Raw genomic sequence first — 12,523 nt, forward strand, 5'->3', positions numbered from 1 at the left:
TATTCTTATTATAAAAAATGACTAAAATACTCCTATTATATATATTAATTTTGAAAATTTTAAATTCTAACCCTTTTTTTTTACCGTCATAGAGTTAAGATTTAGAGTTTTTAAAAAAAAAAATATATATATATATAGACTAATTTAAAATTAATTTATTAGTTTTTCAACAAAACTGATTTATCCTGTCTAATTTTAATAAAAATAACACAATTTAACTGGTTATATGTGTTAAATTTTAATTATTAAAAAATATTTTTAAAAAAAAAAAAACGTTTTTGACATCTTTATCTAAATGGCTCCCAATAAAGATATATAAATATAGGCTCTTAATCTCGCAAATTAGTTACCTAATTACCTTAAGGAAAAAGCTACTTTAAGAAAGCAATATTATTCTAGCTTACATGGCAATGAACCAATAAAATAACATAACCAAAAAATAGGATCAAATAACGAATAACAATACTACAAATGACATTTTTAATTGTTGATTTTAATTATAAAAAATATATAATTAATTAAAATTAACGGTTAAAATGAATGAAACACTAATATTTCAAAAACATTTAAAAAATTTTCTATTTCATATAATACTCATTCATTCACTCATGAGAAAAATTCTTCATCTCTTCATTATTTAGACTTTCCATCATAACATGCACCTAACCATATACAAGTTACAATATAACTTTGTATTTTAAGGGAATTTTTTACAACTTTTTTTTTTTTTTTGGGTTGGAAAATTTCCCAGACGAGACTCTGTCGTTATTGACATCTCTTCCAATGGAGTGGTGATTAGCTAAACTAATGATGAGCTAATAATCAATATTAAAGATTAATTGTCATTGAACGACAAAAGCTCACTTAGTTGAATTAGTTTAGTTTTGAGGTATATTATATAATTAGTCCATTACCAAAAAATAAAAAACAAATTGAAAAAACAATTATTTGATGACAAGTTATTTTATCTATTTCCACTAAAGTTAAAGATCTTCTTCTCTTATTTTGATGATTCTTTAACATAATTTTTTTTCTTTACAAAAAGACCCAAATCCATATATTTCTTAAAAATATATAATCAAATGAGTTCACTAGGATAAATTAATTAAAGGATAAAAAACTAAACAAATAATTTTAGTAAACAATTTTCATAATCTGAATTTTATTTTGCGGGTATTTTAGAATCGCCGCGAAAATCGCGTCCATTCGAAAACAACTAAAACATAGCGGCGGTTTGGAAACCGCCGGTAACTATGAAGCAAACTGTGTCTGTCTCATTTGGTGGCGGTTTTCTATTGGTGTGCCGCAAAATTTTGATTTAGCGGCGATGATACCAGCGATTGCTGGAAACCGCCGCCAAACCCAATCCCAACGCCTATATCCATGGCGGTCCAGTTAATCGCCGGCATTTGATTTTGCGGCGGTTAATAAAAAAAAAATCACCGCCAATTCGCGCCTCCCTTGTAGTGTTTGGGTATGCAAAAGTCATTATTTTTACTTTATTTTATTTCCTTCTAACCTCAAACTCCTTTAATGTGTGTTTCCCCAACTCGTGAAAATAGAAAATTTCCCCCCTTTGTCCATATATATAGATTATCCTAAAAACATTAAAACTAAAAGAAGGAGAAATGAGATTGATATTAAATATTCAATGCTATTCTTTTTCTTTACTTATTTATTTAATTTTTCATATTGCTCGGTGTGTTAGGCAAGTTAATTAGGGTTTCAAATGTGAACCATATTTATTATTACTAGCTTTTAGCCATTGTATTGCATGTGACCTAACTTCAAACCATAGGAGTTAGAATCTCGATTTAACTCTTAAAATCTTTTGATATTACAATTTTAAATAAATCTATCAATTTTACAAAATTTATACTAAGTCTGACAATTTTACGATTTAAATTTTGTTAAAATTTTACGTTTTACATTCTTAATTTACTTTTTCAATTTTACGTAAAATCTCGATTTTCTCTACCTTCTTCAAACATTTTAGCCCTCACCAAAAATTATCAACAATATCTGCCCCATGCCCCCATCCCAAGTGTCATAATACAAATTTAATTTATTAGTTATTTTAATAGTAAGAACTTTTTCAAAATTCAAGATATTATATATACACGCACACACACACGAGAAAACAATGATCATTTTATTCTCCTTTTTTTTTTGTTATTTAATTTGAAATAATGGAGATCCTATCATATATCTTCCCTCCCCCGGATTTCTATTTTAGTTTTTTTTTTTTTTTTTTATCACAAGAACAATAGTAGCATCTCCGTGAAACATTTTAGTCAGATATAGAGATAAAAAATACAAGGTGCTAGAAATGTTTATAAAATTACATATGGACTAAATTCAATTTGCTATGTACTAAATGGCATCATTATTTATATAAGTTAAATTTCGTTGGCAGTTAGAAAAACCAAGAAAGTAGTAATTGTCCCAAAGAAGGTGGGAAATAAACGAAACAGGAAAAATTGTCCATTTATCACTTTAACTAATTTTATGTTTTAACTAATTTTATATAATTCCACTCATGCATGGTTAGTAAATTCTTGAATATTTTTTTTTACATAAAAAAATATATATTACAAAAAATGTACAACTCTATTAAAAATATAATTATTTATATGGTTCTTTCTACTAACTTAAATTTTAGTTGAAATAATTTTATATTATGGTAAAAAAAAATTCTATAATTCAAAAATTTCAATCTTTGTTGACTCTAAAAAAAATATAAAAAATTTATTACACAAACTCAAAAAAAAAATTACCTAAAAAACGTATGTTAAAAAAAAAATATATATATATATATATATATATTCTTTAATTCATTTAAATTTTTAGGAGAACTAATTTGAGAAAAGATTCTATGTTATGATTTGTCCATTCCACATTATTTTTGTGTCTCAAATTACATTATTATCATGAATTATCCTTTTTCTTTTCTTTTCTTTTTCTTTTGATAGGGTGGGGTTGGGGGATATATATCAGATATATACATAATGAATTGGTGATTGTGATATATGCAACAACCAATAACCAATTTTAAAAGATCAAACATTACTCTAACAGCAATCATTAAAACAATAATAAAAGAAAATAGGGCAAGCAAGGTCACGTAATTAGTATTATTTATTTCATACACACGAGGATTATCTTTGCATGTGTCAAGCCCAGCCACAACGCACACCTAATAATCCAAATGAAAAGCAAGGCTGTTATACACTTATACCTAATAAATTATTAACCAAACACTTTATTATTATATAAAACAATATATAAATCGTTAAGTTAATTGATGAGTATGCCGCCGATTATTTCTTAGTTAATAAGTGGCAAAGGTTATTTTAGTTAATTTAGGAAAAATAATTATATCGATCATAATTTTTTATATATATTTATTTTATTAATTTATTTTGGTGACTTAAAAGAAAATAAACAAAAACTAAGAAAGAAAAAAAAAATAAGAAACTGCTTAAAAAAGACAGTCCCGCTGAATACTACTCTTAAACTCCTTCCAAGGCAATGGAAGCTCCACTTGGGGAGAAATAGTCCTCATTGCATTCTTTGCCATGATGTCTGCTACTATATTTGCATTTCTCAAGATCAACCAAAGATCAGCACGTCATTTCCAAGATATGATATCTCGAATTTTTAACACCAAAGGATCAATAAATCCAGAGCAATCTTGTAAATTATTGACAATAGTAAAAGCCTCCACACAGTCTGTCTCACATATAATGTCTCTTTGTCCCGAGTCCCATGCTAAAAGAAAGCCTCTCCAAATAGCAAACAACTCTCCTTGCAAAATGCTACGACTCTCAATTGTTCCCAAACAACCTCGTTGCCACCTTCCCTTCCAATCTCTACTAACACAAGCAAAACCAACTCGAGCACCATTGCCATGATAGCTAGCATCATAATTAATCTTAAAGGTACCCATTGAGGGGGGAATCCAAGAGCCACTAATGGTTGAGGGGATAGATAGTCGTTGCAACTCAAAAATATTTCGGAGATCCTTTTCTAAGGACAAAGCCATACCAATCACCTTGTTTGTGGTCCAATGCTCGTGAGGATGAAAGATCTCGTTATTTCTCGAACACCAAATCCACCAGAGACCAAAAAAGAATCTGAAGGGGCGCTGTTTGCTATTATGTAAGAACCAACTCATCAAATCCACTGGTTGATCGGAGATCCCTAAAGCTTGCCAAACAAGTTGGGCTTTTGGACAATCCCGAATACAATGTAAAACCGATTCCTGACCTGAGAAACATCGTGGACAGCTATCCGTGTGCGAAATGCCCCTCCTAAAACGAAATGCAGCAGTAGGAAGAGCCTCCCGAAGACATAGACAGGCCAAAAATTTGTGCTTTTCCGGAACATGTTGACGCCAAAGCCAAAACCAATTACCCTTGTCCTCCCAACTAAACATCTTCTTACTGAGCCACAAATAACCACTATGAGCATCATAAACCTTTGAGGCCGCACCAGTCCAACACCAACCGACCTCTGAACCAGCTTGAACATCTGGGTTGTAAGAGTTAATGTTGCTCTGCAGAGACTGATTCAGAGGAGAATAGATATTCTCAAGGTTCCACTGTTCAGATGAACAAAGGTCCAAGATCCTGAGATCCGAATCAGAAATGTGAACATAATCCATCTCCTGACACAGTCGCCCCTCTCTTCTCCATTTAGAAAACCAAAAGTTCTGTTCCAAATCCCCAATGCACCAACTAAAACCTTCCTTCAGGATATCCCAAACTCGACATATACTCTTCCAAACATAAGATCCCCTTCCTCGAGACTGACTAAAACAATCATCCTTAGAAGAATGGTATTTCTCCGTCAACAGTTGAACCCATAGCTTGTCGGGATGGTGAAAAAGTTGCCAAACTAGTTTTTCAAGAAGAGCAATATTGGCACAAAAAAGATCTCTAATTTCCAGACCTCCAAACTTCTTAAGAGTGACCAATACTTTCCAGTTAATTAGATTCAGGCCTCTACCATCAGCTTGACCCTTCCATAGAAAGTTTCGCATCATGGATTCTATCTTATTAGTTACCCCTTTAGGGAAGAGAGATACTTGCATGCGATAAGTAGGAATCGCAGTCACTACCGAGTTGAGCAAACAGAGTCTGCATGCCTTATTAAGCAATCTCCCTTTCCAGTTGGCTAGTCTTCCCCGAATCTTGTCCAAAACATCGTTAAAAATTGCGCGTGTCACCCGAGAGTGATTAAGGTTCACCCTTAAATACTTGTCCAAATTCTGGACGAATCTGATGGAAGAAACTTTAGTGAAAATCTCTTTTCTTGTCGCTGAAACATTCCTGGAGTATAGCGCTTTAGATTTTTTCACATTAATCTTCATCCCATAAACTCTGCAGAAATTTATTTTATTAATTTAATTTAACAATACGTAGTGACAATTATTTATATTAAATTTTACATAAGTCTAATGTTACTAAGTATATAATTGTAAAATTTTTGTTTACGTATGTAGAAAGTACAAAACAAATGATTTTAACTTTAATGGACATTATATTTTTAGAGAGATAATTCATATATAATATATATAAGTTTCTAATGTAACGGCTATGTTTATAAATTATACAGATAAAAAATTATTAAATAGAATCGAACATCGAACATCATTATTTATAAAAAAATTAAGTAGCTCTAGCTTACTCCGATTTATTAGTTAACTCAGAAAATAAAGATTGTTTCACATTTATAAGTAGGGGTGACAATGGGTAGAATATGGTAGGGTTTGGATCTAATCCTAACCCTACTCACAGGTTGAGATTTTTATATAAACTCAATCCTATCCTATTCGCGGGTTGAGAATATCCTAACCCTAACCCTACCCACTCTTAATCCGTGGATATCCGATTCTATCCGCAGATTACAAAAAATATACAACATTATTATATAACTTGATGATAATTAAAATAGAACTGATTTTTATGTAAAAAAAATATTAAATTATCAATTAATGATTTTCTTTTAGTGATTAAGGATCTTTTGTATTTAGTGGTAAAAGGTCTTTGATTTAACATCCACTTAAAACATATTTTTATATAAGTATATAACATAAACATATATAAAGTACGAGTTGATCGGGTAGGGTTGAGACTCAACCCGCATCCTACCCAACCCGCACGAGAACCCTACCCGCACCCTACCCTATCCGCTACGGATCGGATTGGCAACCCTACCCGATCGGGTGAGGTCGGGTTGGATACCCGCAGGCAGGGTACATATTGCCACCCCTATTTATAAGGACTATCAATTTTTTTATTTTACACAATATAAAACTTAATATTATTTAATCTCATAATGTTTTTCTTCAAGATACTATAAAATCCACAACCTTTCTTGAACCTTGGGTTACTGGAAAAGGGAGATGAATCATGTCATGAAAAATGTTCTTACATGTTTCTGCTTTTGATATTGATTTTGCCAATGATACATACATATATAATAATATATGATACTCTTCAGCTCCATGTGCTAAAGATACTCCTTAAGACCCTACACATTTCAATATCCAAACTCTAATTTTTCTTTTTTATTTCTTTCAAATTATTCCATATTTTTTATTATTTTTTGAGAGTATTGTCATTTGGTCGTTGGATATTTTCCATGCTCAAAATGAAATTTGCCTACGAATATTCGATTAGATAATGCACTTAATTATCCTACTAATAAAAATTATAACTCCTGTTTGATGCATGTGTAATTTTTATTTTCTTCATAATTTTTTAAAAACCGGCAATTTGGCATATAACAAAAAATATTGCGCTCGTTATAAATGCCATAAACAAATAAGTCTTTTTTTTTTTTTTTACATTATGTGGACAAAATATAAACATTAGTTTCTACAATTAATTGCAGCTTTTAGTCATAATGAATGATAAATTAACACTAGCCCCCAATATTTAAAAATGACCAACCACGGTCCCCCAATCAATTTTAAATACACACTTTGGTTTTTAGTAAAATTTATCATTCTATAAATTTCTTAAAATTATTTCAGTAAGATAGATTAATTTTTTGTGATTTTAATAAAATTTTTAATATATATTGAATAAATAAACCCTAAACCCATTATATAAGAAATTACTCCTAATTACAGAAGGATCAATCCGTTTTAATATTTTTTAAAGTGAACTTTAAAAAAAAAAAATCAAATATTCAATCTAAAATTGGTAAAAAGTAAAAACTCAAGAATTGATAGTTGAGAACTATTAGATGATGATTTAGTCAAATTTATCAAATCATTTAATGGTTCTCAAATATTAATTTTACATAAAAATAACTGCTGCATATGAATTTTCACCTTTAAAGTTTATTAAAGAATAATTTTAATCTTTAGTATTTAACTTTTTTTATCTATTATATAAAAAAGAGATATTTGAATAGTTTAGTGTCCAATTTTTTTAAAATGCCCTTCATTATATTTAATTTATAAAATAAAATATTTTGATACTTACTCTCTTGGATTCTTGATTAATTTCAAATTTATTCTTAATATCATATTTATATATAAAAGGATTAAGAGTAGCAGCAGGATAACACAAATAAAAATTTAAAATATAATGTTGGCATATTAAGAAGGATGGGAAGAAATATGGTTGAAGATGCATGTGGGGGGGCCATGGCCCACCAGCTTAGCGGTTGAAAACACCAACTAGAACCACCGCATGTGCACTTGTTCACTTCTTCCATGGCTTTTTGGAATAAAAAGAAGAAAAAAGTTTCCACTTCATTTATTTTTAAAAAAAAAAAAATCATATTTGAAGTTTTTAACTATGTAAATTATGACACCAATGAGTCACTTTTTATTTTTAATATTAGAGAAGAATGTGCGTTTTATTGTATTATAAAAGTGAGGAGTGTATCACAAAATTGTGGAGGATAATTAAAAAAAAAAAAAATCTAAGGGTCATATTTGAGTATAAAAAATTTAAAAATCAAATTTGTGTTTATGATTTTTTTTATATTTTAAAAATTAAAAATTTAAAGGTCATAATTGTGTTTGTAATTTTTTTTATTATTTTAAAATAAAAAATTTAAGAGTTAGATGTTATTTTATAATTTTTTTATCATTTTAAAATTATAAATTTGATCCTCTAATTTATGTACCTGTAAAATTTTACCATAAAATCTTATCTTTAAATTTTTTATTTATATATTAAAAAATAAAACTTAACCTACCCATAATAGTGGATAACACACCATGTTTGTCCATTTTTTAAAAAATTAGCCTCAATTAGTTCTTTAGAATTTATATGACGAATTAGTTATTTACATACATATTAGAAATTTTCCAACACAAAAGTTGTTAAAAGAAAAAATAAAAAAAAAGGCGCCCACACTTAAATACATGTTAAATTATCAAAAAAATGTTAGTTATAAATAGGGGTCCCTCATACACATTAGAACTCAGAGCAGAGGAAAGGAACAACAATTTGAACCTTCCCCTGTTTCTTACCAAAGGCTTAGAAGTTAGAACAAAGGAGAATGCCACAACAAGAGTTTTCAATGGCTCTAATGATTCTTCTCATTGTTCTCTCCATTGACATGATTATCATGCAAGGTGCCACAGCTGACTATGGTGGTTGGGAGAGTGCTCATGCCACTTTCTATGGTGGTGGTGATGCCTCTGGCACAATGGGTTAGTTTTTACCTTCTTTTTCTTTTCTTTTCTTCTTAGTATATTTGAATAATAATTGGTAAATCATGTTTTATTTGTTATAAAATCGTTTATTTCAAAAGTTTAAGCAGATAGAAAGATGCACCTGAATAATCTTAACATGTTCTTTCACATAGTAGCTTCTTTTTGTGTTTGCATAAATTTTTTTTTTAATATTTATCTTAGCATCGCGTTCTCTTTTTTGAAAATAAAGAATCAAATTCTAAACTTTTTTGGTTATAGAAGTTTTGATATTATATTATAAAATTATTTATTCTAAAAGTTTAAACTGATAAAAAATCACATAAATAATTATATTTTTAGTATTTTTCCGTACTTATTATTAGAAAAAGATTATTATAGATAATATAGTGAAATGTTATTTCCTAATACATTTGTAAATTTTTTATTTATTCTATTTTCTATTTTTTAAAATCAATTATTTTTTAAAAAAATTGAATTTATTAAAAAACCAATATATGTAGACATAATTTTATTTAAATATATTCACTTTTCAATGAATTAGAAAAGTGAAAGTGATAGTTAATATTAAAAAAAAAAAAACAGAGTATAATAATAAGTGCAATTCAACTAGATGAACTATTGGATCCATTATAGATGTTACATTTTGGTTTGGCATTTACCATTTTTATTTTTTATTTTTTATATAGGAGGTGCTTGTGGATATGGGAATTTGTATAGCCAAGGTTATGGAACAAACACAGCAGCATTAAGCACTGCTTTGTTCAACAATGGACTAAGCTGTGGATCATGCTATGAGATGAAGTGTAATGATGACCCAAGATGGTGCAAGCCGGCTTCCATCATCGTCACGGCCACCAACTTCTGCCCGCCGAACCCGGCTCTGCCCAACAACAATGGTGGTTGGTGCAACCCTCCTTTGCAGCACTTTGATATGGCTGAGCCAGCATTCTTGCAAATTGCTGAATATAGGGCTGGAATTGTGCCTGTTGCTTTTAGAAGGTTTGTTAGTGTCCAAATTATCTTATGCTCTTAATTAAGCTTTCATTAATTCCCTTACTAGCATAGTATCTAGAATCTCGATTTAACTCTTAAAATCTTTTGATATTATGATTTTAAATGAGTCTATCGATTTTATGAAATTTATATTAAGTCTGACGATTTTACGATTTAAATCTCGTTAAAATTTTACGTTTTACGTTCTTACTTTACTTTTTCAATTTTATGTAAAATTTCGATTTTCTCTACCTTGCTTACTAGTAAATACAAATGTGTTAATGTTTATTCAACAAAAAAACTTCCAAAATTTTCATTATAAATAATATTTAAGAAGCACTTTTAGAATAACGGTTAGCAATTTTTCTTTAAAGAATGCTAGTTACGTGCATATAACATATTTTATATCGATAGTTGATTTTTTGTGTACACATAACATGTTTATTTTTTCATAAATTATAGTATTTTTTATCTGAATTCTTTTCATTCATAATTGTTAGAAACTTTTTTTTTTCATTTTTTTCTTTGAACAAAATATTATGTTATTTAAAAATATAATATTATTGATTATTATTTTTTTCCGTTTATGCGGATTTTTCAGTCTGTCAGACAAAATGAAGAAAGAGATGATAATTTAATATAATTTCTCATATTTATGGTATACTTAATCATATATAGTTAATAATATAATTATTAATCATGGTGTAAAAACATTTAAAAAGGAGAAACTTATAGGTTGATGGAGGAATTATTTTGTACCATAAAATTATCTTGTACCAATACAACATGACCTATTAATAAAACTAGTGTAGTTTAGTTTCTACCTTGTCTACAGTTAGTTCCAACTTTGGTACCATAAAATTGATGTTGAGTTAAAAAGGTAGGAATAGCATAATTTCTTAGCTAACAAATTTAATTTACACATAGTCAAGGTATAAAAAAAGTTTACAAAAATATTTATAAAGAATTTTATCAATTTATCATATTAGTGAAAATGTTTTTCTTAATTATAGTCACTTATTACAAAAAAAAAATCACAAATATAAATAAATATTCAATTGAATTTTCATGTAAAACTATTTCGGAACCTAATAAAATTTAGGATAAAATATATTTTTGTTTTTGTCCTTGAAATTTAATAAAAAATTTAAAAATATTTTTAAATTTTATTTTGTTTTAATTTTGTCCTAAAATTTTTTTATTTATATCAAATATACTAAGGGCTAATTTTTTAAAAAACTTAGCATTCATCTAACAAAAATACACGAAAATTATGCTTGATTTGCTGTAATTGAAGATTGTTCTTATGAAATTGTTATTGGATTGATCCTAAATTTTTTTAAAAATTAGCCGCAAAGAATATATTTAATGCAAATCGAAAATTTTTAGAACAAAATAAAACTTACAAGTATTTTTAAAATTTTTGTCAAATTTCAAGGACAAAAAATATATTTTACTCTAAAATCTATATTTAATTGTTAATTACATTATTACCCTCATACCTAACTAATCTTTAGTATCATTTGGTGATGACTATGACTATAGAGTTCCTTGCATGAAGAAGGGAGGAATAAGATTCACCATCAATGGCCACTCTTACTTCAACCTAGTTTTGGTAACAAACGTTGGAGGTGCTGGTGATGTTCATTCAGTTTCCATCAAAGGATCAAGAACTGGGTGGCAATCAATGTCAAGAAACTGGGGGCAAAATTGGCAAAGCAACTCATACCTCAATGGTCAAACCCTCTCATTCCAAGTCACCGCCAGTGACGGTAGAACTGTCACAAGCTTCAACGTGGCACCATCTAATTGGCAGTTTGGTCAAACCTTTCAAGGAAGCCAATTCTAGATTATTTTTTTTTTCAATTTGGGTTTAGTCTAGTAAAAAAAATTAAAAAAAAAAAAGAAGTTTCTATACTTAACGATTTAAGGAAATATATTATTTATACTTATTTTTGTCTCGTAAATTAAATTAACACATATTTTTAATTTTTAGATGAGATATTCAATTCACATAAAATGAATTTTATATCCTATATCTAAAAATAAAAAATATGTATTTACAAGCTAAAATAAGTATATAAAATTTGTTTCCTAAATTAAGTTCCTTAATGACATACCCAAAAGAATGTCATTACAGGAATTAATTCATATATATAAGTTTGTAATTGGGATTATGAAAGGCCAGTGTTTTTATTTTATTGGTCTGCAAAAATAGCTGAGGTGTTCATATAGCACCCGCTGGTCTCTTTCTCATATATAAGATATGGATGTTATATATGTGAAGAGTTTATATGTAATTTGAGTATTATTGTGATACTCTTCCTTTAAGAGATGTATCTTTTGCTTGTTTTATTTGTAGCAAAGAGATTTCAAAATTTAATTTAATTATGTGTCTTATTTGATACTAGTATTTCTTATTATGAAAAATTATTATTATTTTACTATGTCAAGTTTTGGATATATATTCTTAGAATATAAAATGATTCATTGACTATTATTATAGAATATCTAACTAAAAGAAAAAGTTTGATAACAAAAAATTTTTGGTCATAATTAGCCAAAATTTTTTAAAATTTATTTTATTTATATAATTTAATAATATTTATTAATATTTTCTATTTTTTATCTTATTTTTTCTATCAATTTACTTATCATATTATAATATTATATCTCTAAATATTAGGTATTCTTATAATTATTATTTAATATTTTTTTTATAATTTAAATTTTATATTTAAAAATATAATAAAGACTAATAATAATAAAAAATAATAATAATAATATTCATTAAATAATTTTAATTGACTTTAATTTTTATTTTCTTTAATTCATTTATTACCA

General features: G+C 27.8%; 1 protein-coding gene across 1 annotated transcript; it reads left to right on the forward strand.

Annotated features, from left to right (window-relative positions):
• The first annotated feature begins 7,752 nt into the window (after positions 1-7,752).
• LOC112719893 (expansin-A8) lies at positions 7,753-12,086 on the forward strand. Its single transcript, XM_025770625.3, has 3 exons — positions 7,753-8,683; positions 9,373-9,685; positions 11,225-12,086. Exons 1-3 carry the CDS (start codon positions 8,530-8,532, stop codon positions 11,526-11,528), a joined length of 771 nt encoding a protein of 256 aa, XP_025626410.1. The 5' UTR covers positions 7,753-8,529; the 3' UTR covers positions 11,529-12,086.
• The last annotated feature ends 437 nt before the right edge of the window (positions 12,087-12,523 follow it).

This window comes from Arachis hypogaea, chromosome 11 (genome assembly GCF_003086295.3).
Source record: "Arachis hypogaea cultivar Tifrunner chromosome 11, arahy.Tifrunner.gnm2.J5K5, whole genome shotgun sequence".
Taxonomy (NCBI): Eukaryota; Viridiplantae; Streptophyta; class Magnoliopsida; order Fabales; family Fabaceae; genus Arachis; species Arachis hypogaea.